The 27,267-nt window shown below is 38.9% G+C and overlaps 2 protein-coding genes across 2 annotated transcripts; both read right to left on the reverse strand.

Annotated features, from left to right (window-relative positions):
* Positions 1–7,434: 7,434 nt before the first annotated feature.
* On the reverse strand, positions 7,435–11,966 carry kera (keratocan). The gene is made up of 3 exons (XM_085376385.1): positions 11,956–11,966; positions 7,743–8,617; positions 7,435–7,604 (listed from the first exon to the last, which is right to left on the reverse strand). Exons 1-3 carry the CDS (start codon positions 11,964–11,966, stop codon positions 7,435–7,437), a joined length of 1,056 nt encoding a protein of 351 aa, XP_085232511.1.
* A 5,726-nt stretch (positions 11,967–17,692) lies between these two features.
* lum (lumican) lies at positions 17,693–23,708 on the reverse strand. Its single transcript, XM_085375786.1, has 3 exons — positions 23,639–23,708; positions 21,885–22,763; positions 17,693–18,682 (listed from the first exon to the last, which is right to left on the reverse strand). The coding sequence occupies exons 2-3, from the start codon at positions 22,756–22,758 to the stop codon at positions 18,528–18,530; spliced, it is 1,029 nt and encodes a 342-aa protein (XP_085231912.1). The 5' UTR covers positions 22,759–22,763; positions 23,639–23,708; the 3' UTR covers positions 17,693–18,527.
* Positions 23,709–27,267: the final 3,559 nt, after the last annotated feature.

Here is a 27,267-nt window from a genome sequence, read left to right on the forward strand (position 1 = left end):
ACCAGTTCGAGATACTGGAAGGATAACCAGTCTACAGTGCTGCACACCAAAGCTTGACTTTGGGTTCCATCTGTAAGGTCAATGAATTCATTATCATGGTGCAGACAGCTCAGGGGATCAAAATATGAGGGCCTCCTGCTTTGCTTTAGCCAGAGGCTTTCTTTTCCATGGAGCAACCATCTTGGCTTAAATAGGTACTCGTCTGTGGTATGTCAAAGGTCAAAAGTCAGAGTTGATCTGATAATGAACCAGGAGAGGATTTTGTTTAGTCTCATTAAGGCTAAAGAATTTTAGAAATTCACTTTCAGCCTGTGGTATTTATGGCTGAAGTAAAGATTTTGGGGATATTTGATCATATAATGGGATACTCTAAAAGTGGAAAATCAAAATTAGTATGTGTAATTTTTATCATTAGCCCTGGCCTAGATACGATAGCTGCTGTTCATAATCTTCTGCACAGGTCTACTTAGTTCACCAAGGTTGGTCAGTTCTTAAGTATTATTCTAAAGTGGGAAGCACTAATAAGATTAACATATGCTAATTAGTGCTTAATTAGCTGGCACCACAGACAGTGGGCTTACGACTTTAATCGTTTGTCAGTATGCTAGTGTGTCAATGTTCGAAACACTAATAGCAGGTGTAGTCACATTGGAACTAGGGCTGAACGATATATCGCATTTGCGATAATATCGCGACATGATCAAGTGCAATTTTCTAACCGCAAAGGCTGCGATTATACTCTGGACATGTCCAAATTCATGGGCTGCATCCTCCTGAGGCCGCATTTGTAGACCGATTACGTCACAGCGACGCGCCGAAGGCTGTCCAAATTACTACCATATCCCAGAATTCATAGCGCGGCCCAGCCAAACTCCAGTTTCCAGCAATGGCGGCCGCTACTAAGTTTTAAAATTACTCATACTAATCTTTCTGGGTCACAAAATAAACTTTTAACATATTTTCAGGCGAGAAAGTAGTTGTGTAAACATCAAATATCTGCTCGGTTTATCAAGATATCGCATATTTGCAAAAGTGCTTCGACGTTTTCAGAGGCGTCTGCTACCCACCAGCTCGACAGCTAGCCGGGAGCTCGAGGGTTACTGATGCGGCCGAGAACGGCACAACTCCCGGCACATCATTTTCAGATCACCGCGGAGTTTCGCTGCTCGGGTTAAACGTAATATATAAGTCACTTAGACAACCTAAAAATGTTATTGTTGGGCTTTTTTCAGTGTTTTGTTTGTTCGTGAGTAAATCGGTTTGGCTGAGATTAAAGTTATTAGATTAGATAAAATAAAACTTTATTAATCCCCCGGGTGGGTTCCTCCTTGGTTTTCACACAGCTGACTAAACGTCAAACAGAAAACTTATTAAACAGAAGTATGAGACAGTCGAGAATTTACACCAGTGTCTGGTTATATTTTAGATAGCAAGAAGCAGACGGCCGAGTTTATTAAACTCCACCGAGACAGCGGTGACGCTAATCAGAACTAGACCGTCCAATTTCACGCCTTTAAATTTTAAAGGCGTGTTTGTGTGTGTGTTTATACAATTGCTATTATGTTTGCACTTTATGTGTAATGTTACTGACTGCAAAGATCAGTAAGATGTGTGTATTTTTTATTTATTAGTTTTATTTATTTAATATTATTTTTTAATTGAATGACAGTCTAGTAGTTCACAGATGTCGAAAAACTGAGTGTGGTAAAGCCACAGATTTTTTTTATGTATATTTCTGCAATCTGCACATTGTACTGACTTTCATTTTAATGTTTACACCAGGGTTCCTTGTCAGCACTTTATGCTCAGATGTTTGTAAGCTAAAAATAAACTATTGTGTATGTTCAAATATACTGTTGTGATTGAAGAAGTTAAATAAAAATGTCAGTCATCAATTCATGCATCACCTCATGTCATCATAACAGAGGTCTGTCTTCCAGGAAAGAACAGTTTAAAATTAATGTAATATAGTATTGGCCATACTATATGATGTATTGCTTGTCTTTGTTTAATAATACAGAAGACAAAGACCTTAAAAAATAATCGCATATCGCATCGCAATCGCAATATTGGGGCAAAAAATCGCAATTAGATTATTTTCCATAATCGTTCAGCCCTAATTGGAACTGATATATTTTTACAGATTAAAGAGAGTCCTGTAGGCTATCACAGAGAAAGGAGCGTAAGGGAAGAGAAGAAGAAGAATTTGACGAAGATAGTAGACAAGATGTTGGCCCTCAGGGTTAGATGGAGAGAGCGAGGAAAGGACTGAGTAGAAGAGAGCAGCAAGAGAGCAACAAGTGTGTGTGTGTGTGTGTGTGTGTGTGTGTGTGTGTGTGTGTGTGTGTGTGTGTGAGAGAGAGAGAGAGAGAGACAGGTTTCTAAGCTGAATCGACCCCTCACCCTTCACAGAGGGCCTTTATGAGGGCCGGTTGCTGCCTGTCTCAGCACTCAAACTCCAAATTCCACCGAGGTTTGTGGACAGGATGGCAGCGAGTTACAGCTGCAAGGAAAAGCTTCATTCAGCAGCAGCGACACTCAAACACACACACACATACACACAGAGATCCACGTTCATGCACACACTTGGAAAGACGCAATCCTCTCACAGATGCACACTCTGTTTTAACACACCTATCTTTCAGTGAGAGAAAACTGAGAAACCTCTGCTGCTACTATTTTGGGATGAGGACAGATATAAAACCAAAAAAACAGCTTCCTAGGTTATTTAAGTCATGAATCTAACCTTGTCAGTATGAGAGGGACAGAGTTAATATGCAAATCAGTCTCTTCGTTGTCCCTCCAACATCAACTTAGTGCACTCTGCTGAGATAACTTGATCTGACTGGTTATCATTGCTATTTAAACAAACCGCCCGACATGGAGCTACGCAATCCAGCACAGCTAGACTGAACGAACTATACTAAAGACAGAGGTGTGCTTTTACTCAGGCCATCACAGTGTACAGTGTGTGGAAACTGTATGTATGTAAGACTGGAGCCTCCAGACTACTTCTCTGTTATGCTTGGCTTTGCATTGGGCATTCCTGATATTCAGTGATTCTGCCTTTTCCCCTCAAAACCCACAAGCAAATAAGTGATGCCCACTTGGCTGTTGGTGCAAAACAATCTGGGTTATTTGGACTGCAAGAAGGTTTAATTTGCATTGAAAAAATCCTCTATCAAAGCAGGTGACTAGGCAGTGAGAAAAGTATGGTATGCACTTGTATGTAACTATACTTTGAGGGAGAATATTTGCAGAAAGTTTTCAATTATTTAAGATTCTCAGCAAAGTAGAAGATGTTTTCTGCAGAAGTTGAGCAAAAGATGTTATGAAAAGGTGCTATTTATGCACTTTTTCATGAACACCTGCTGTTATTTCAAAGACTAAGGTCATTTTTCACAAATACATACACTACAGGAATACGTAACGACATTTGAAGAAACAAGGAAAAATCAAAAGCCTTAAATTTGATACTGTGAAACACCTGTCTAACACAACTGAATAACATGTAAAACATTATGGACCCCCCAAAAAATCCCTTAGAAAGCACCTGCATATCTTCAAAAGTAAACCCAGGAGAGAAATTAAAGCCCCTGCCACACCATCTTATTTGTGTTGTAGCTCATTTTAAAAACTCTGAATAGGAGTGTTTTTGGAAGGCTTAGCTGAGCAACTCTTCCTGCCTAATCCTCTGCACCAAAGAGCCATTCAACCAGCAAGATGAAGATAGCACCAAAAACTCTTACCTCCGTCTCCTGCTTTCCCGAATGGTCCCGTCAGCCGTGATGGAGATGCTGAGGGCTCCGGGACTTGGCCAATGGTGAGAGGTCGCACAGGGTGCCTTGAAGAGGGAGGGTGCGTGTGTGAAGTGTGTGAAAGGTGTGTGTGTGTGAATTTGACAAGTGTGTAGACGTGTGTGTATGTATAGGTCTGTGCGCTCTGGCAGACCTGAGTGCCCTGCCGCTTATGTGTGAAGGTAGGCACTGAGACTGATTGGACCAGAGCAGATTGCTTTTGGTCACTCAGAGTGCACCCACCCCACACTGTACAACCACATGCACAACCCTCTCAAACATTACACACACTATACACACACATGCACACACACGCACACATCAGACACAAAGAAACAGAGAGTAAAGGCCTACCACTGGCAAAATATCCGGCCATCCCTTTTAAGAATATGCATTATTTTTCTAAGAAGTTGGCTCAGTCAGATTGAAATATTTCCCTGTGTTTTCCTCAGGTGAAACTCTGGCATGTGTTGCTTTCATGTATGAGGGGGATCCACGGGGACCTTATACACAATGGGACCTCTGTAAGAAGCCCCTGTTAGCATAGTGCTGAGAGGAAGTCCCTGATTTAGGAAGGCCTCTGTCCTCCTTTTGGGTTGAAGCAAATTTCTCTTTGCACCATCAGCTGCTCAGTGGTCTGCTTTAACTACAAGCTTGATTTTAGTTGTAGGAGAACTATGGATGTCTTAACTGATGGAAAATATTCTGATCAGGGTTCAGACCCCCAAGGCAAGTGATTCTTCTAAAGTCCTGATGTAGATTTAAGGGGATTCTACTGACATTGCAAAGACAGCCTGGCTCATTAATGTCCCTTGTTAAAATAAATATGGGACACATACACACATGCAAACACAGAGAGCAAGTCAGCATTATTTGGCCATAGTTTTGTCTGAACCTGTCCACTTCTCCCTCAGGAGGTAGCTCTAGACCTTATGATGAATGACAGGCAAACCTCTAACCTGCCATATATGCTGGGATTTATATCCACAGCTTTTGTTCTGCCAAGCACTCTTTAGAGGAAAGAACACAATGAACTTTTACCCAAAATATCATACCTGAGACAATGATTTATCACACAGGAAGCATGGGACAGTACCCTAAAAAGTGTTGAAGTTGATCTCCTGTCAGAACATTTATGTGAGTGGTTCCTAATCTCTCTCATTTGACTTACCCTCAAAGCCCTGTTGGATCCAGGGGTTGGTAAACCTTGGTGACATTTTGATGAGGAAAGAATTAAAAACTCGTTATTTCCCTATTCCACTTAATGTCTTGCTATAATAATGTGGCTCAGAATGAGGCAAAAGAAACATTTTCCTTTCATGTCAACCTTTGTTATTTTCATGCTAGCAGACTTAACCTTCCTAACAATGACAAATACATTGTGCAAAACGCCTCATTAATGAGATGTCTCATCTTTCCCCATAACCATTGTCTTACTATATTAGGTATTCACGTACTAAATTTAGCAACTTTATTACGTATAACTAACAAATCTTGTTTAGTCAACTGTTACTTTTAGCTAACAATTTTAGCTGCTAGCCATAATGCTATTAGCTAGCTGTTTTAGTCACATTTACAAGCAACTGACACTTTTTAAATATTACCTTATTCAAATTAGATGAGTCAGTCTTTCCATATATATCTTAGCTATTGCAACTGTGTTTGAAATATTGCTGAATTAGCTAACTGACTTGAGCTTATGCAGATGTCACTCCAAAGAAGAGAAAATTCTAGTTGCAAAGTTGAAAAAGCAAGAAAATAGCAATTCATGAATCATATATCACGTTCTTGAGTAGAACCTGGTCAATACATTGCAATTTTAGCTAGTCTGGCGTGGCTGCCCCAACTTTCTGAGTTGTAACACCGACTTGGGGGGTGTCAGAATGTTCTGCTGCAGTGGAACTTAGAAATCGCTACTTCCTGCTTCTCTCCCACATAGCTTTCTGGTCCAATAAACAAAGCCATTGTTGAAGTGATTTAAACTTGCATCCTTTCTGGAGGTTACCACATGGCTATACTTTTGATTGCAAAAAGGCTTCTCTTTGAGTTCATTAGCTATTAGCCAGTAAGCAAGTGGTTTCACGGTTATAGTGTCTTTAGCCACTTTTGGTTTCTTGCAATCAAGATGGCGACAGCAGAAATGTTAAAGGATGCAAAACTGGATTTCAGATTATCTGGTATGTCCATCTTTAATACTGTCACTGTTAGTATGCTAACATATTTAGGAGCCTACTCTTTACATAGCCCTATCTAGTCTGGTACCTACATGCTAATAAATTAAAATAAATACAAACTGCAAAATCTATAACTATATTTTTGCAAATAGCACATCAGTATCTGACATTGGACGTGGCTCCTCTGAAGGTTATAAATACTAATCAAAGTTCCTAAACTGTTTGTTTAACAAAGTATAATGATTCCTAAGGTTGGTTCTTTTATTATTTTTACTCATTGATCACAAGTCCCTTGAATTATTTTATGTTTTAATCACCACATGCACTACCCAAGTAAAATATGTTTGGCCTAAATGTGGCTCACATCTGCAATTTTCTAATGGCCACAGTCCTTGACGGATAGTGCTGACTATTGAGTCTCTTTTCAACAACAAGTCCACCTTATATGGGTTGCATGTCAAATGTGTTGTGACAGCTGGGTCATGTCTGGCCCACACAACATACACAACATTTGCTAGTCCTGTGGGACAAATGTTTCTGTTATCTGGGTTGATAATATAATACATGTTTACTTTATCTGTGCATGAAAACCCTTGCACGGATATATTATTATTACTGTTTCAGTGTTATAGTGATCCAAAGTGCTTGATATATTATGTTAAACGGAACACCAGGATACAAAGTTGTTCTTAGAAGTTTTATTTAAATTGAAGACAATTCAAATGACATCTTATCTCAAATTATTCAGAAAAAGAAATGGCCATAATTAAAAAGTGTCTTGGTATTTTTTTTTTATAAAAACAGTTCTCACATTGTTGTGTACAAAACATTAAGGACTGTTGGCCAGGAATATTCACAGGATTTCACTTTTATTCTCCCAGTATTAAATAAAAATAAATTACCTACAGTAAATATGCAAATTTCTAGAATAGAGTAATTTTCGGAAGAAAATCAAGACCACACACCTATAAGAACACAAGACCAGTTATTTGGCTTCAAGCCCAAAGATATAAAGTAGTCATAGAAAAAAAAATAAAAGTTGTATTTTGATTTTGCATTTAGAAGCTTTAGCTTCTGTTCAATATCGCATAATGACAATTAGTCACCAAGCTTTTTACATGCCATAAATACATATTGTCCTCCTATTCATGTACAGTTACATTTTGGTTCAGAAGTATTTATGCAGCTGTTTACACCTGCATAAGGCACAGCTAGCGGTCAATAACCACAATTAAAGCTTCTAACCCATCAGTAGTGTCTTTTAGATCTTATTCAGACTTAACTAAAAAAGCTGTTTCCAAGACACAACAATACAATAAGTTCATGCCAACTAATGTCAGATACTTTACAAACATGCAAATATGTATGGCTTCACAATTCTTATTTACCAAATCAACTTCAAGGTCAAGTCATCATTTGTGGAAAATAAGAATTGGCCTAAGAAACAATGTTCGTTTTTCTGTTTAGATGACAATAGACCTAAGGAGACGGAAACACATGATGACATCTCTGGGAATTGGTGGTTGAATTTCATTGCCGTCCAGTCGGAGGTAGCGGAGTCGAGGAGCACTTTCATTAAGTGAATCGCCCAGATCTTCGACAGACACGGGACAGACACCTGAGCCGCTTACAGCTGTAAATTAAAAAAAAAGGGAGTTAATGTAATAAGAATGGATAGATTCCAAATGAAAAATTCTAAAGAACTTTCCTTTAAGTAATTCCAGCTTAAATTGATTTCTGATTAAGCAGAAAATAATACACCTAGGCTTACTTTTGATCTTGTTGTGGTCAAGGTGAAGATGCTCAAGGCCTGAGGGAATGAGAGGAACATCAGTCAGCTGGTTGTGGGACAGCTGCAAGTCCAAAATGCTGGAGATGTTAAACACATTTCTGGGGACTCCACTGCTGGCAAGCTTGTTGTGGTTGAGCCTCAGAAATGCCACTTTTGGCAAACCTTTGAAGTAGCCAGCTGGGATCTTCTCAATGTTGTTGCCATCAAGGAAAAGCTGGGTGGTAGAAGGTGGTAGCCCAAGAGGCATGGTACTCAGCTGGTTCTTGGCTAGATTGATCTGTACCAGGTTGTTCAAACCCTTTAGGCTGACTTCAGTCACAGCGTCATCCATCAGCTTGTTACCCTGGAGGTCCAGAAGAGTAAGTTTATCCAGGCCGACGAAGACACCTGCAGGGATCTTGGAGATTCGATTGCGAGACAGACGTAAATGCTCCAGGCTGGCTGGGAGTTGTGATGGCACTGAAGACAAGAGGTTATCGTCCATGTACAGGTGCACCAGGTGAGTCATTGCACTGAGGACACCTTCTTCCACGCCTTCACTAGTGATTTTATTGCGGTTAAGGTTCAGCCAACGCAGCTGGGTGGCATTCTGCAAGGCATCTGTTGACAGCACTTCAATCATATTGCTCTGCAGATACAGGTACCATGTGTATGGAGGGATTTTAGGGATATTCTTCAAGTTTTTATTGTCACAGTAAACAGCACGAGGGAAGTTCGTTGGGCAGCGACACTCTTTAGGGCAGGCTTGAATCTGGGCAATATGTTCCTCGTAAGTTATGTCCTGGCTGACAGTTAGCCCAATCAGGCACCAGATGCTGAGAAGCTTCAGTAGAAGTTCCATTTTGCTGCTCAGCCTGCGTTAGAAATGTTTAAAAAAGAAGAGAGTATTACAGTCAGGAAGCCCTACAGACAAATGTCTTTCCTTTAAAAAATGTTGAGCAGTTATTCCACACTGCCTTAAGAATGCAGTAACTTCTGACCCCCTTTACTAGCAACGGTCTTTGTAAGATGTTTGATGCAATATGTCTAATAACAGGTAGAATATATAAATCATGGCTATCATCAAATACATTTGGATTAGTGTACTAAGTGTTTGAAATAAATCCCAAATTAGTCCCCACCACCTACTCCATCATTAATTCATTTATGAAGGCAAGCAGCCAGCTGAGAAGTAGTCCACTCATCCGGGGGTTTACTTGCCTTCCAATTAAGTCTCAAAACACCGGAAGCAAATCCAGGTCAACTTTAATTGTATTAGGTCAGTCTAGAAGCTCTCCCACGTGTCAATGCATGCCAGCTTCAGTCTGCATATCTGATGCAGTGATGCATGCAGATAAAAACATATTCAACTAAACATGCAAATGGTGCTAACCCCTGACAGGCGTAAAGGAAGATTAAAGGTGTGATGTTGCAGAAAAGCAATAGATTGAAAGCTCTGCAAGTAAGAAGTAAAAAATAAATGAAAACAAGAACAAACAAAAATCCAAAGTCAGCTTTGCCATCTTCTATCCACTCATCTTCTAAGCCACAACTTGATTCCTCTCAGCTACCATCTGGTGCTTGTTTAAATTCTTGATGCACTCCATGTTTGTCTGGAACTCATTTCGGGTTGCTTTCCATAGATGGCCACACTTCAAAGACAAAGGCGGATAACCTCTGCTCGGAGATGTGCCCCTCATTTTTCACTGTAGAAAAGCCAAAGCTTTGTCAATTAGCTTTGGAGTAGAATACTTAGTGCATTGGCAGCAATGTAATTCATGCTTTTATAAAGTTTAAACCCAGTTACTAAAGCTGCAAGATTAACAACTAACAACCATCAACCCTATAATTCAGACAGTATACATGTCTTTGCCTTGCAGTCCAGTCTATCTTACCTTTAGCCCGTAAAGTTTCCTTTTGTGGAGTCCTATCAAGTGTGGTCTCAAATGATGAGGATGGCTTTTACGTCCCTCTATTTGTACTGCTGGCTTTTTCATTCATGGTGTGCAAGCCTGTCACTCAGGATGACGTTAAAGCTTCTCTTGGCCAGCTAGAGTCTCCCAGGATCAATGGTCATAATCCTTAATAGATGTGTACTGTCCTAAGCCTTTTCAGTACCTGAGCCATGGCACACTTAGAATGCAAATATACCTGTCCTTAGTTTGCTGACTTCCACATGTAAAACCATTGCTGGTATAATTGATTTAATGCCACTTTAAGAGTCCTTAATCAACCTTTTGTGCTAATTTTATTCATTGGTTGTCCACTATGTGAATGCAGTTAGTGGGATAAACAAAAAGTACACACACATACAGCTCAGTATATTTGTCATGTACAGATGATCATCTCCACCTCCATATCAATGTTTAAAATAAGTACAGAAAGTCAAGAGTTGTCAACCCTGTCTGCACAGATGGCAGAAAAAAAGAATGTGGGAGGGAATTGCTTGGGGATATAAATCTCAGTTTAACTTATTCTGAATAATTCAAGTAGTATAAGACTTCAAGGAAATATAATGCTCCTTTATTAAGATAGAAATATCCATAGTTTAATCAAAACTACTGGGATGGAACAGAGCATTATCTAAAAAACCTGCAGGAATCGGACAATACTTTGAAATTACCATAGAGAAGGAGCAAAAGGTGATACTCATAGAAAATGCCACAATCCAGTTGAATTTTAAAACATGAGGATTTTCCTGAGCAAATTTGACATTATTAAGAGGGGAGGCACGTTTTTCTGCATTACTGCTAAAGCATCAAGCACAAAGCTGACGCACTCTGCTTAAGTACAAAACCTTGCCGGAAGACATGAGAGGTTATGGGAGGGAAGTCATGCTTAAGCTGAGGAGATTCTACTGCAGGCTGGCCTTGCAAAATGTTTTGCTGAAGCTCGCTTACATCAGAATTGGTGACCTTTCAACATGCGAGCATAAGACTGTGCTCAATTCTGGCAGTGACGGCAGAGCCTCGAATACAACAGGATAATCCCAGCTCACTTGTGAGGATAGGAGCAACTCTCATCCATGATCAGCCATGCAAACCCATTAGAGCTCCAATGTGCACCTGTGCACAGTGATTATTCCTTAACACATGTTTGTGATCCTCTACGATCAGTTAAACAGCCAGACATTTGTCCCAAGCACATTCGGAGGAATTATGCATAAAAGACAAGTTGCTATCTAGAATAGCTGAAAGGGCACACATTTCAGTGCCTTAGCAGTGCCTTTACTGGGTTAGCCAAAAAGCGGCTCCTTTACTTGTGATAAAAGACATATAATGGCATGTTGAGCTGTCCAATTTGTCCAATTCGATGCATTTCTATCAGACTACTGTGTTTGCACACACTGCAGACACTGAAATTGATTTACTTGCAACACAGTCTGTTAATGTTGTACTCTAAATATGCTTTCCCTGTGCTACTTTACTATGGCCAATGAGCAACATGGGGATAAAGTCAATTTGATTCATTCATTTTACACACAAATGTGCTATTTTACAGGATCCCCCAAAGAGAGAGAAGCTAAACACATTAAGGTCTCAGAAATGCTCTCTGTATTAAAAGGTTAAGAGATCGTCTATTGTTATTTTGTTTTTAGTTTTTAATGAGTCATGGCTTCATAGATCTGCAAAGTGGAAACTGTATTTACTAAAAACAAATGTTGGGTAATATCTGCCTGACAGACTAAGGGGCTTCCTGCCAGGGGCTTTGTGTCAGAGCCAGCTATGTTAATTACACAATGGCTTTTATTTGCAATGTATGAGTTTTGCATGATTATTTCCATTTGTTGAAATCCTCTTCATGACTTTGAAATATTTGGAAGAGTTGGCATGACTTTCTGTGTCCACAAAGGACAAAAAAAATGTTTTTATGGGTAATTGTTACGTGAAAAAAAAACAGGTTTGGCAGTAAATGCGACTTTCCAAGATGTTTATTTGGAAACTTCAAAAGTACCACAGTTGTTTCTTTGCGGTTCAGTCCTTTCTAGGTGTGAGTGTGTTAGTAAAGCGGCTTTAAATTGGTTTAAAAAGTGCCCAGCTCAATCATGATCATAAGAAGAGATAATAAGTGTAGGTTTTTAAATAGAGGTTAGTAAAGTGAAGCCATATCAAAGATAAAGAGCAATCTCATCAGAAATCTGCAAATTCTCTGAACTCTTTCCACTACTCTCTCAAACAGACTCATTGTAAATGAAAGCCAAAATCATCTTTACCTGCTTTTCATTCGACCAGGTGAGTTTTGGTTCTTGTGCTCCTCCAATGATTAGCTTTGATGATTGTCTGCAGTCTCAGTGGTCTGAAGCAAAAGCCCAGCCTAGCCCTGTTTCTTGTATTGTTATTCTTTTGATTTCCCCCAAGGCTGCACCTTGGTCACCGGTGCAACCGAGAAGATGGAGCGTGTGTTGTTGGTGGGAGGACGATTGTGTGCGAGCTGGGATGTCCCTTCAGAAGTCTGTGTTGCCTACTTTTTGCCAGCCCAGCATTTTTTTTCTGCATCTTTTTGTCTTCCCCCCATTTTTTTCCTTTTTTTATAGAACATGAAGTCATGCTTGAACGATTGACAGTTAAGCTGATGTCACCCCACCTTTAAATGGATGTTTTGCTCTTTACTCATAACTCTGGGGGATGGACACATGATTAGTTATGGCTCATTTCAGCTCAAATGCCTTGGGGTACATTTTCTAGGGTGCAAGGTGAGGTTAGATGGTACTTTACACCCAGCTTTTCACAGAAAGTCTTGTTTTTGTTTCTCCTACATTGCTCATACAATCAGATACAAGCACATACACATTTTTTCTGTATTATTATAGGATATTATAGGGTATTATAGGATATTTACTATAAAGTACCTTGATGCAACTGTTGGCACTATCTACAAAAATAACATAATTACACTCAGCAATTTTACTCACCTAGATTGTACTGGAGAAGATTTTACACTGTTTCACTGCAAAAACAACTGCAGAAGACAAAGATTTTCCTTGTGTCTCAAACCGCAATTAAAGTTAACCACTCAAAGTAGAAAGACATTGCAGGGAAAACTGTTATTTTAGTAAATGTGACATGATACACATCAATTTATTGTTCTAATGCAAGCATTTGTATATTTTTCACTGTGATGTTGGCAAATATTTATCCATGGGTATCCAAACCAAGCATGAAGACTTAAATCAAACAAAAGGTGTGCACATTTCAACTCACTTTGTTCTTGCAGTTCTAGCTGGGCTTCTTCTTTTTTTTTTTTTTGCAATACTAGGCTTTCCATGAAAAGGTATGCTACTTTGTTCTATTTATTCCTATTAAATGGCAAAAGGTGAAAAAAAATAAAATAAACCTTTTTAAGAGAACTATAGTGTGTAAGCTTAGTGGAAATTACAAAAACTGGGGTGATTGTTGATTGACACAGTTTATGAGTAAAAATAGCGATAAACAAAAAGAACAGCTGGAGGCAGTCTGGATTGAAGGATGATCTATGAAACTGCGTCGCCAGGCTACAACAGCTGATTATACTTTCACCTGCCATCCCAAGCAGGAAGATATTAGGCTTAAGGTTTTATAAAAGACTTTATTGTCTAGACATAGGCAGCAGGAGCTCTACCTAAGATTTAAATAGGGGCGGCACAGGAGGAAAAGGAGGAAATTGTCCTACACTTGGAATATGATTGTATAAAAACATTAGAGATGTGAAAAAGCTGTTAAAGTAAACATGTTACATTTTGTAATGGTGGTAGCGGTGAGGCAACAGCTAACTCTTTTACCTCCAGACTTGTATCAGGTTTACCTGAGCAAAAATAGCTAAAACAGACTGGATGACATTGGGAAGTGGTGTATTTCCAGCACCCAACGACAGACAGATAACTTTTCATAATTGGGTCAAACTGACGTTTACAGCAGGATTGAATTATAAGAGCCTAGCATGAGTCAAATGGGACATCTGGAATCAGTTTACATAATAGCTATAAGTGCCACGTATAATCAACTAACCTACTCTCTTTAAATGGTGTCTGATCTAATAAGAAAACCTAGACCAATGCACCAAGAAAGACGTTGTTCCAGCGCATATGGTGCTTATCAGCCAGGATTAGCAGTGTTGTTACAGTTCGTGTAAAGCTTTGCAAAGGCGCTGGTGATCCTGTGTAAGTTGTAATAAGTGAATTTTAAGTACATACCTAGAGTCAGTATGCGTGTTACTAATTTATTATGCACATTGATAATGAGGTGTGTGCATTAAATACATTATAGATGAGAGAGTTAATCACTGTGAAATTATCTACAGCTGCTTAAGACTCAAGCAAGGCTCAAAATAAAATAAAAAACCAGCCAAACCTCAGGCTTAATCTAAGTCTGACAACATGTTCAGAATGATATTTAGCAGCTGTAATAGTTGCCATGTTAACGATCTCATATGAGCAGAATGTGCAGTTAGAATGAAGTGGAATCAAATATTAGTTAATTTTGTAGATGCAAACCTAAAATCTGACTAAATTCTGATTATTACCCAAAACGGTTAAATTGATGTATTTAAATTATTATTCACGTAGGTGTTGTTTGCAAAAAAAAATATGGCTGTAAACTGTATATGTTCTCAGATAAAATGAGATGAGATGGCCGCCCCTCCCTGAGCCTGGTTCTGCCGGAGGTTTCTTCCTGTTAAAAGGGAGTTTTTCCTTCCCACTGTTGCTAAAGTGCTTGTTTATAGGGGCTCATATGATTGTTGGGTTTTTCTTTGTATGTATTATTGTAGGGTTTACCTTACAATAGAATAAAACGCCTTGAGGCGACTGTTTTTGTGATTTGGTGCTATATAACTAAAATTGAATTGAATTGAAAAAAATGTCATATTTTGTACATGTTGAAACTTCTGCTGTGTTGAGGCTTGCAGAGATTTATAAACAATCTTTTTTAATTTCTAAAACAGGAACAGATAATGAAAATTGGGCATTTTAGCCTCTGACAAGACTCTTCTGAGGATAATTTTTCTGGTGATATAGGCACCTTTTGGTCCTTTTAAGATCTGCAGTTTAACCTCATGGTGAGAAGAATATACAAACACAATATGCAATTAAGTAATTGAGGAATTAAGGTTACATTTTTATTAAAGCGACCGTTTGAATTAGATACAAAGTAAATATGTTAATAAGTGTACTTTGTAGCTGTGTCTTTGACGCCTTGAAAACATCTCATATATTCATGCGAAAAAGAAGGACTTTACAGGCACACCCTTACTGCTTCCTTGGAAATTAAGATGGTAAGTAGCAGCTAATCAAATGCATTTGATTAATTAAAAGTGTGACCACCTAAATGACAATAGAGGCTTTGTCAGTTTGATGGTATGGAGCATTGAATTGTGTTAATATAATGCCACAACCTCACAGTACTGGGCATCTAGCAAATTCACCCCAAGGTCAGACCATGTAGAACCTAAAAAACTGCAAAAAAACCCCAAGAGCTATACTTCAGATTCTACAGGCTTCAGTTAGCAAAATGTTAAAGTTCATGACAGCACAAGGAAAAAGACTGAATGAGTATGTTTGGAAGGGTCACCAGAAAAAAGAGACTATTTTCTCTAAAAAGAACATGGCAGCACAGCTTGGGTTTGCAAAGTTGAATCTGAACAAACCACAAGGCCTCTGAAACAATGTCTTTTGGACACACCAGACCAGAGTGGACACGTTTGCTCTATGCCTGACAAAAACCAAACACAGGATATCAGCACAACAATATCAGGGATGAAGGTGGAGGGGTGATGATTTGGACTTGTTCAACAGCCACAGTACCTGGTCACCTTGCAGTCATTGCTCCTCTGTATACCGAAGTATACAGTCAAATGTGCAAGAGCTCAATTTAGGCCAAAACTGTGTCATGCAACACGACAATGATACAAAGCAGAGCAGAAAATGCACAACCTAATGGCTGAAAAAGAAAATAATCAAGGTGTTGCAATGGCCCAGTTGAATTCCGGACCTCAGTATGATTGAAATGTTGTGGTGGGACCATGAGAGAACTGTGCATGCCAACAAACCTCTATGCATAAACAAATGCCCACAAACCAATGAACTGAAGCCACATTGTAAAGAGAGCGGGCTAAAATTCCGCCACGACAAATGTGAGAGACTGATAGTCTTAGAGACGAGGATTGCTCCAAGTCTTTGCTACTAAAGGTGGTACTACAAGCTACTGAATCATGGGTTGGACTTATTTTTCACAGGACTGAATAAAGTCCAGTTTTTATCACATGACTGTATATGTAATCTCATATTTAATAATGATACATTTTCTTGTGAAGGAAAAGAAAGCATACAACTTTCCAAACACATCTACTTTATATTAACATTCAGTCAGCATGTTTAAATGGATTGTACCTCTCTGGAAAGGAATGTGTGGGTTTTATGTTTTTTTCCTCCTTCATACCATTAATCCCACATTTCTCAGACTCTGAGTCACTGTTAGTCTGAAAGCACATCATTCTTAAGATGAACATAAAACGTGATGCCTATTTTGTTCTCTACAGTTTCTTTGCAGAGGGTATGTAATCATAATAATAACAATAATAATCATGTTTATCACAGTTGACAGGAAAATAGAAAGTTAAAAATAGACCTTACTGAACAGTGAGATAAGTAAGAGTGGTGAGTCCTCCCTTTTTGTTTTGAAGGACCACAAGGAACCTTTACTGTAAAAACAATAATTTTGAAATCTTCAGCCACTTGTGGTTTCTATTTGAGACAGCTGGGAGGGTAGATTTACAGCAAAAATTATTTCCACTTAAGCTTATATCAAGCAAAACCCTGCAACCCCTGCCTACCTCGTGGACCAGCACAGCTGTTTTGCACAGCTGAATAGAAATATACACGATAGGTTGACTGTGCAGCTCCTTTAAATTAATGGCTAGAGAGAAACCTGCTGAAACAAGATGACGTTGAAGCCCACTATGCACTGTGCTTTTAAAAAGGTTGAATGTAAATAGTATGTTTAAAGAACACTAGCAGGCCTCAGAGAATAAATAAAGAATCTTCTGACTATAATAGAAATCTTATAAGATGTTATTTAAGGGTCTATTTCATTAGTCGTTCTTCTTCCACTCATTTTGCAGTTCCATAACTCAATAGTGGTCATGTACTTACTTATAAAGATTCCTATAAAACTCACACATTTTTTACAAGTGTTACAAAATTGAAATTTAGACTAACCTGCCAATAGGCGTGAATGTGGGTATGAATGATTATCTGTCTTCCTGTATTAGCTCTGCAACAAACTGGCAACCAGTTCATGTACTCCCCTTTTGCCCTTGCTTCTGGGACACACCCCCAGCATTTCTAGGAAATAAGTCCCAAATACAGGATGTCAGATTAGTTAACTCAATTCTTTACATTTACACTAAGTAAGACTTGTAAGTTATTTATAGGCTTACATATAGGCAGGCTTACCAATGATATCATGAAAATATGTTCAAACATAGTTCGTTCAACTGTGTTTAATTTTCTTACAGTGAATCCATGAACAGTTACTGAGTCAAAGGTGTCAAAAGAAGTCATGAAAAAAGGAAAGAAAATACTAGACAGATGTAGTAACCTAATAAAATAGACACACCATTCGATCAACATGAAATTGGTGCCATTTTGATGTAATGCTGGTAAGAAACATTTATCAGTATTAAACACCAACAACAACATAGTAATGAAAGCACCTTAACTGCAAAAGCTGTAGTTTATTCAAAGAGTGGCACCAAAGGGTGCATGCAAGTAAAGAAAATGTTGTATACAAATTAGTAATGTGAATGACAGCAAATAGTTAGGCTTTAGTTAGTATACAGAAACAATCTAATCTCGAGATTACATCATTCTAACATCACAAGGTACAACTAAACAGAGAAACATATCAGCTTTAATAGTAATTTATTCTGAACAGAATTCTAATCCTTTGAAGAACTAGTTAATTATTAGGAGAAAACAGACATTTCTTAGTCAATTATCGTTTATTCAGTAAAAAAACCCCAAAACAAAAGTCAGTCATTGGGACTTCATAAAAATTTGTTTCAAACCAGTTTAAAGTATGCAGTATATAAAGGCAGACACGTTCACAACACTGATATATTCCCTAAAACCGCTATGATGAAAACACGACTGCAACGTAGCTGCTATTATACACCCACCCACCCCCATTTTCTTCTTACTCTACACATTAAATCCAAGTATGCAGTCCTTATGTGCTGGTCCTTTGCACAGCAATGGATTATTATTAATAATAAAATCCCCCTGATTATATTATACATGCTAGACACTGAAACATACAAGACAAGGAAAAAGAGAACACTAGGGCTGAATTAAGACATTGGAAAACTCTCGGTATTATTATATTGTGTCTTTATTCAGTGTGCTCAAAAACAAGTTTGGAATGTTTAAAGTGTGTGTTATAACCAAAGCATAATAGTTATTCATCTCATGGAGTTTTCGGTTATTTTTAGATTGTGTGCATTTCAATTTTTTTAAACTTCGTGATTTAGTATTGGTTGGTATGTAGAAATATTGACAATGAGTCATTTGGAATATTTGTTTAATGCCTGTTGAATTTATTGATCTGATTGCACGTGCATGCCTTCTTTTGTATCACACATTGGCTAAGCTATAGATTTGTTCTAAAGCTTGGCCAATGTTTCCCAGATTATCTAGTACCTATGTCGGACATGCAAAGGCATGGCAGTACTACGAAAGATGTATTATTAGGACATGTGAATCCAGAAGGTTATGGGCTGAGCTTTGTCATGATGATAGAGAAGAGCCGGTCCTTATTCGAACATGATATCTGAGGCTTGGCGCAGGCAGTTGACAGCGTCAGCTGGCATGCTGCTGTGAGTGACGTTGTTTCCATCGAGACGCAGATGCTTCAGACGTGAATAGTTCAGAGGTCCCATGTGCTTGCAGAAACTTGACAGGTCAAACTCTACAAATGATAAAAAGTGGAGATCGTTATAGCTGCCAGTAGGGATTTTTTTAATATATTTTTTTTACATTTTCAACCCCTTAACCTGGTAAAGAGAATGACAAAAGTGCCTTGGAGGTGTGCCAAATTACCATTCCTTCAACTGCTCTGGTTGCAGCTGCATTGAAGTCTTTGAGAAAAGGACCCTTCATTTTCCTCAATTGCTTTTTCCCCTCATCATAGGGGGAATTTTCTTTTTCTTAATTATGGCTATATCGCGAGAAAAATGGATGATAAAGCAGAGAATGCATTGGGGTATGGCGACGTTTTAACACTAGCATCCCCAGGCTTCTACCTTTCTACCTATAAAACCCGAGAGCAGTCAAATGGTGGAAGTGGAAGCTAAATTGGCTAAATTGACCGCGGAGTCATCATTTTGCGTTTCTACCTTTAAAAGCCGGAGAGCAGTCAGTCAAATGCTGGAGTCGTTCATATGTATATTAGGTCGTTACCTAGGAATTCTGGAGGGAGGGGAGTGGGGGTGAGTGATTGAGGGGGTGGGGGAGTGGAGTGTTTCAGTTTGCCATCTTAGGGAGAAATCAACACATGTCCTTTGTATGTCCTTTGTTGCTGACATTTATTGATGAAAACAGTACAAAAAACCAACCATTTGTACACATATTTACAAATAATGATAAAAAGTGAGTGAGTACATTTCAACATTTTCAGCAATCACTCACAATCCTGGCACTGCCACGGTATCTGTCGTCTGCATTTACCACATGTGTACCTGTAGCAGTGAACACATCGCACAGTGGCCTGATTTTTTTTGCATCTGTGTACTTGGATTTTAGGTCGCAAGCCACCCAAAACTTGCTCCATGCACCACTCAGCAGGCCATTTGTAAATATGTGTACAAATGGTTGGTTTTTTGTACTGTTTTTATCAATAAATGTCAGCAACAAAGGACATACACCCATGTGTGTTGATTTCTCCCTAAGATGGCAAACTGAAACACTCCAAGTTGGTGACTTTTGGAGATTTGTTTCCCTGGATGATTGAGAATGCATCAAAATGAAACACAAAAGGAAGCTCACCGCTTTTAGCAGCTCCCCCACCCCCTCAATCACTCACTGAGTGATTGAGGGGGTGGGGGAGTGGAGTGTTTCAGTGTTTCAGTTTGCCATCTTAGGGAGAAATCAACACATGTCCTTTGTATGTCCTTTGTTGCTGACATTTATTGATAAAAACAGTACAAAAAACCAACCATTTGTACACATATTTACAAATGGCCTGCTGAGTGGTGCATGGAGCATGTTCATTGGTTCATGGACCTCCCTGAACTAATGGCATTTATGGCAGCAACAAAAGCGGTGAGCTTCCTTTTGTGTTTCATCTTGATGCATTCTCAATCATCCAGGGAAACAAATCTCCAAAAGTCACCAACTTGGAGTGTTTCAGTTTGCCATCTTAGGGAGAAATCAACACACATGGGTGTATGTCCTTTGTTGCTGACATTTATTGATGAAAACAGTACAAAAAACCAACCATTTGTACACATATTTACAAATGGCCTGCTGAGTGGTGCATGGAGCATGTTCATTGGTTCATGGACCTCCCTGAACTAATGGCATTTATTGCAATTGTCATCTTGCGGGGGGTTTACAGGGTTCCATCGGTAAATGACTGCTGGTCAGCAAACCTGGGAAACCCACAGATAATTGGAACTATGGCACGAAACCGCTTCCAAGACATCATGCAACACTCCACTCCCCCACCCCCTCAATCACTCACCCCCACTCCCCTCCCTCCAGAATTCCTAGGTAACGACCTAATATACATATGAACGACTCCAGCATTTGACTGACTGCTCTCCGGCTTTTAAAGGTAGAAACGCAAAATGATGACTCCGCAGGGGTCTAAGGTAGAAAACCAAAATGACTGCTCTCCGGGGGTCTAAGTGTTAACTGACATGTTGCTGATATGTGCATTAACTGCCCTTGCTTTGTCGCTCAGATCCACCCCTTAATTTGAGTTATAAGATACTTAAAAAACAGTGTAATGCTGTTCAGTTTTTATGTTAAGTACATTTAAGCTTTTTTTTTTTAGGTAGTTAAAGTTGGCATCCCAAAATATATCACTAACAAGCTAGTGCTAGCCTTAGCATGTTAGCCCCAAACTTGGCTATGTCAGTTTTTAAAAAGCCAAAGTGATATGACTAAAAACGAGAGTTTCAAGACTTCAGAACTGTCAATAACTAATCAGAGATGCCATAGTCGCTATGTCCATCCTTTACATGCCTGCAGTCTATAGTTTAAAAGAACCTTGATGAACATTTGCATTACAATGCTTGTTTGTACATGCTGTAGAGTTGGAATTGTGCATTTGCAATCACACTGCTGCTTCTACTAAGAATCACACTTTTAATAATAATGATGATAATAATAATAATAATAATAATAATAATAATAATAATAATAATAATAATAATAATAAGGTTAAATATCAATGGCTTTAAATATAAAGTGAAATAAAAACAAAACAAAACATTACCTTGTGTTACCAATGTAAACTTCTCCATTTCTTCTCCATTTCAGGTCACATAAATATACACAGTTTAACCCTTCTTTTCATGTAAAAGCACTCATGCTGTAGCCAGCATCCTACTTAATGTCATTTTGTTTTACACAATGTTTTTGTTTTCAGATTTCAGCTGAAAATAAGTTATTTATATTTACAGTTTAAATTGGTTAGTTAGTTTAAATTACTCCCTTCCTCCTGATCTAATAATATGGATGTTTAGCATAGTTGGGTGTCACATGACTGGCACAGAGAACTGGACATGCTAGCCTGTTAATCTTTCATCTGGTTAGAAAACATTTAAAAAGGATCGTTTGGAAAGTTCTGAACTTTGTATCAATTACTCTGCTTTTGGAAAATGGTAATGCCAATACCCATGAACAAACTAAATGGCTTCAACCTAGAACCTCTCTCTGGTTTTACATTTGATAAGCCACGCCCACATTTAAGCTATCCAGTCATGCGTGTATAATTGGCACAAAACTGGCCTAACTAACCAATTAACCTTGGCCGTATTATTTTCACATGTTTAGATATTTCATTGAGAACACAGGAACTCGAACTTTGATGCTGTTCTAAAAAAACTTTAACAAAAAAGGCAAAACATTTAGAATCCTGTGATGTTAAAATGCTGATCACTCACTGTTGATTTCATTTGCCTGAAGGTAGAGTTGCTCCAACTGCTCGTTGATCTCAGGGATAGACTGCAGTTTGTTGAAAGAGAGGTCAAGCTCCAGCAGTGATGTCACATTGAACACTCCAGCAGGGATCCCTGAGTCCACCAGCTTGTTGTGTGAGACTCTCAAGTACTGAAGTGAGGGCAGCTTGTTCAGGTATCCTGCTCCAATACTTTCAATGACATTGTAGTCAGCATAGAGCATTACCAGTGAACTGGGAACACCAGCTGGGAGCTTCTTCAGCTTGTTGTGGCTTACATCCAGTGACAGCAGCTTCTTTAGCCCTTTGAAAGCCCCTGAAATGGCTTCAGAGGTTAGGTCATTGTGCTGAAGGTGAATGGAGGTCAAATTCTCCTTGTCAGTCAAGAGTCCAGAAGGAAATTTGGACAGCTTGTTGTTCATAATTCTCAGCTCCTCAAGGGACTTTGAGGGAGGAATGGCTGGCTCTGTAAGGTTGTTGAAGCTGATGAACAACTTCTCCAGGCCTGAGAGTTTGTCAATTGTGCCCTTTGCTATTTTAGCATTAGTGATCTGGTTATTGTCAAGTATCAGCCAGCGCAGTGTGTCAGTAACATTATCAAACACTCCTGCCTTGATCTCCTCAATCAGATTGTTCTGGAGGTACAGGTACTTGATCCCTGTTGGAACTATGGGAACAAATTTGAGCTTGCGGCTGTCACAATACATGGCGCTGGGGAAATTGAATGGGCAATCGCACTCTTGATTGCAGTTGGGCGATGATGGCCCCATCACTGGATTAGGTTGGTAATCATAGTCATAATACTGGCAGAGGGACAGTGTGACCAGCACAGCCAAGATGGGTACACGCAGAGGCAACATGGTGTCTGCAGATCCAATAGACAGAAAGAAAGGGGAGGTAGGAAATAAGATCAAAATGTTATTATTGAAAATCTGAATATATAAAAAGGAATAAAAAAAAGTAAGAATAAAATGTAAACTTTGAAGTTGAAAATTTGTTAGGATAACTCTTCACCCACCCAAGAGAATGCCACACCCACTCCCCAGTGTATTAAAGCATATTATATGATCAGTCAAGGAAGACATTACTAATTTGGAGAGCACTGAGCCCTAGATTATTTTAATAATCTGTTTGAATCACATCATTATAGCTGCAGCACAAGCCAAACTGCATGATAGAGGTTTTTTAAAACATGAATTGAAGCAGCAACATAATGTGGATGTTCCAAGAATACACAAAAGCCGATGTAAATGCTTCGAAGGCACGCTTTACGTTTTCAACATTTAAAAATACATGCTTTCTGGCTACATAATTAATGACTCTAACACATATAAAAACAAAAATCTATATTCGTTCAGAATCATGGCTTTTCATACTCAAGTCTGCAGACAAAGGAAAACCAGAATAATTGAATCCAGACCCATGAAAAATGCAGACACTGGATCCAAGAGCAGAAGATTATTTTCCAAAGTCTAAAGTCACCAAAGTCTGTCACACAGTCTTTAAAATGCATTGCAGACATATGTAAACAAGTAACAAACTAAGGCTCACACACCCAAATGCAAATGATCAAACTCCTACTTCTACTCATTAATTGTTAGTGCACATGTATTTTTTTCCTTCTCTGCTGCAGCACCAGCCAGTGCCCTAAAGCCTTGTAGTAACACTTGGTAATCCCAGAAATATGGAAGAATACTCAAACAGGAAATCACAAATCCATGCCCTCAGTCGCAAGCTTACCTGTGCTTCTCTCTCAGTGTGCGTGTGGGGTGGAGGGCCAGTAGGTAAGAAGAGTTTGGTGTTCAAAAACTGGAAGTCTCTGGAGAAAAACACAGAGAGAAAGAAGGAGAGAGGGGGAGGAGAGAGAGGGGTAGATGGAGAGACACAGAGAGGGAATAGGAAGGGGAGGAGAGGAGACGAGGGGACGAGGGGGGGTTGATAGGAGGCTTCTTCAAATAACTGGAGTCCAGGCATCAGATAAATTGAAGATGTCATCAAAATGAATTTCTGAAAGAGCATCATCCAAAAAGTTTTGTAAACTAACCAAGAGCAGGTGCATCAAGTAACAGAAATATTGCACCATGTACGACGAAAATAAAAGTAGTTTTCCCTTTTTATTGTTACCTGTCACTATTACAGTCAAACCATGTCATTGCATTTGTTCACACTGGAAAAAACAAACTTTAATTTTAGTAGGTTGTGCGTGGAAATTTTCAAAGGGCAGGAGAAGCTAGGTCTGGAAAAATGTGAAAACAATCTCTGGCAGACCCGTAACGCAGACACTGGTCATGAAAAAGAATAAATTCAGCTGTTCTCCTCGAGCTGTGAATCAGGCTTTGGAAAATTTGACCAAGAAGATAAAAACAGCCAGAACAGACTTACATAACACTTGACGTAAATATTTCTTCTCCTCTGTTTTTGACCAAAAAAGCAGGTCAAAGCAGATCCAATTGATCCCATATGTCTACGATGTAAATTATTGTACTTTTCATTCTTGCACCCTTTATTTTGCTTCCCCACATTCTTTTACAGTGAATATCTGTGTCATATTCATTTATAAACAAACAGTAAGACAAAAGAAGAATGCGGCCCGTGGTGGCCATAACTTCTCTAAATACTGCAGCTGAATAAGGAGGTTTAGGGGAGTAAAGGGCCAAATGTTTCTCTCATTCGTTGGTGGGCATCCATACCATCAATGCATTCCAGGAATTGGCACCTGGATTTAATTGGTTGCAGTGCAGCCTGTTAGCCGACTCGCATATAAATCATAAACACCTTCCTTGACACACCCCTTACATTTCATGGAGAAAACTCCCACATTTAAATTCTAACAACAGAGTTCTTTTTAACAGTTGGATCCTCGCTACACATAATGACATGCAAAGGTTTCCACAAAGCTATGTGGTTCTACAATTAATGCAAAGGACTGTATGCAGTTTCTTAAACTGTATGCAATTTAAGAAATTAAAAGGCCAATGAGGCATTATAGATATGCAGAGTTTGGAGAGGGTCCTCATGTGTCTCCAAGGAGCTCATACTGAATGGTTTGATGGGACCTAGGAAATGGGACCAACAGAATGTTTATTGGATGCTATTTTTTACGACTATGTTTAGGCACTCACTCCATGTGATTTATTAAAAAACATCCTGCAATTCTTTTGCACCTACAGTGGGATCACGTTTTCTAGCAAGGGGTCAGAGTCAGGGTACAGTCCTGTGAAAACCTTGATTCAAAAGCTTGCAGAAGCACCTTTAGCAGCAACAACGTGAAAAAAATTGTTTTTTGTCTCTCACATTGGATTTTGGCCCACTGTTTTTTACGGCATTACTTCAGTCCACAGAGGGTGTTGGGCATTCATTCACAGCTCTTTTAAGATGCAACTGCAGATCTTCAGGTGGGTTGAGGTCTGGACTTTGCTGTTGTGCTTGGGTTCATTGTTCTGTTGAATGACCCAGTTTGGACCAAGCTTTAGTTCTCGGAAAGATGGCCTGACATTTCCCCCTAGAGTAGAATGCTCGACTCAATGACTGCAACGCGGTTTGTGCATTTTGGCCAAATATCTCCACTTTGGTCTTATCTATTCAAAAGACACTGTTCCAGAAGTTTTGTGGTTTGTCCAGATGCAATTTTGTGAATCTAAGCCATGCTGCCATGTTTTTATTTTAGAGACAAGAAATTTTCTACTGGCAGACCTTCCAAAAAAGCCATCCTTGTTCAGTCTTTCTAGTTGTACTCATGAAATTCAACATCTAAAATGCTGACTAAGACAAGTAGAATCTAAGATGTTTTTTTTTTAAGTTTCTCTGAGCACTGCATGGGACAATTTACTGGGATATTCATCTGCAGAGAAGATTGCAGCGCTGTGTTATACCCTCTTAATTAATTAAAGGCACAAATGGTGTACTTAAGTTTTCACTGAAATGCCAAAATGCTAAAAATCCTGTTATAGGTCACTCAGTAAACAAAACTAAGACAAAACAACCCAGTTTAACATGTGACAAATTGAATGAACCTGTCTAAATTCAGAAAGACATAACTCACAAACGTCTGGATTATCTTTGTTTTACATAGATGATTCATAGATGACAGCTAATGATGCTTTCAAGTTCCAGTTAATGTTCTTTTATTACATAAAACTTGCAGTAAATTTGGGCTACTTTTAGAGCCTCCATATTTTTAGTAGATATAAATGGCTTAGCTGTTATAGCAACACCTCAAACTCCAGACAGAGATAAGAGATGTCCAGATGGTGGTTATCAACTTTCTTCATAACAACAGGCTTTCATCTTCAGGTACTGTGCACACTCACATAAAAGGGAAGACTTGACATGTTATTTGACTCATCCTTCACACAAAAATCATCAACAGAGCCTCCCCTACCCCAACCAGAGACAACAGCAGAGGAACAGGTGACAGAAATCTATAAAGAACAGAGAATTGATCAAAAACTATAAACTATATTTTAGCTGATGCTCTCTGTGCTGCTGGAAGAGTAATCTATTAACTGCTTTATTGTGATTTATCTGTCACACATTATGTATTACAGCCCCATACTCCCTTGAAAAAAACAAAACAAAGCAAAAAACCCCCCCAACAACTGGATTTTGAACCCAATTCCCAAGAAACCTGCACTGATCTTTTGTGTTTAGGTGGACACAGACCAGAAGTGGTGTCCAAGTGACAGATGTATATCCACTACTATGTAGCCATGCAGCTGCTCAGCTTCAGTTAATGTTCAGGAGCCGGTAACTTTTGTCTGTTTGGTGCGACGGGCGTCAGGTAAAAACACTGTTACTGTTACTGTTACTGGAAACAGTGGCTGTAGACAATAAAGCAAATTAGTAGAAGTTGTGGACCATAAAACCTAAACAATGATCTTTAAATGCTGAGGAGTTCTGCTGAGATACGAAAAAAAACCCTCTCACTGGTTTCCTCATTATGAGTGACTTTCCTCCCACCTCACATTTAATTCATTGTTGCTGCAAATTGGAGCCAATAGTCCAGTGTGCACAAACAATAAAACCTCTTGATAATAACAACTGTCTTTGCATATTCCAGATTATATACTGAATAAAAATATTATTTCAATGGTCTCAGCACAGTTGACATATTTGCTACAAGCTGCCCAAAATGTTTATTTCTTTGAGGCGTTTGTACTTTTACCCCTGTTATTGGAACTGTTTTGTATGAACTCAGACTCAAGTTTTTCCAGACTGTTCGTTTAGTTGAGGCTGGAAAACAGACATTTAGTCATTTTGCTTAGTCACTATGTCTCTTTTTGAATGTGTTGATGTCTGCCTTATGCTGTCCTATCCTTTCCATTAGACCAGAGGACTGACACTGGCTCTCACCACAGTTTTCCTAATGC

This window comes from Diplotaxodon limnothrissa, linkage group LG17 (genome assembly GCF_057381915.1).
Source record: "Diplotaxodon limnothrissa isolate DT_005_m linkage group LG17, D_limnothrissa_male_GT1.1, whole genome shotgun sequence".
Classification (NCBI taxonomy): Eukaryota; Metazoa; Chordata; class Actinopteri; order Cichliformes; family Cichlidae; genus Diplotaxodon; species Diplotaxodon limnothrissa.

Excerpts from the sequence above, each read along its gene's own strand:
- kera (XM_085376385.1), bottom strand. Across the intron at positions 7,605-7,742 it reads TGACCACAACAAGATCAAAA|CTGTAAGCGGCTCAGGTGTC; the intron begins GTAAGCCTAGGT and ends TTTAATTTACAG.
- lum (XM_085375786.1), bottom strand. The coding sequence starts at position 22,758 with ATGTTGCCTCTGCGTGTACCCATCTTGGCTGTGCTGGTCACACTGTCC. Across the intron at positions 18,683-21,884 it reads TCAGGCAAATGAAATCAACA|AGTTTGACCTGTCAAGTTTC; the intron begins GTGAGTGATCAG and ends TATCATTTGTAG.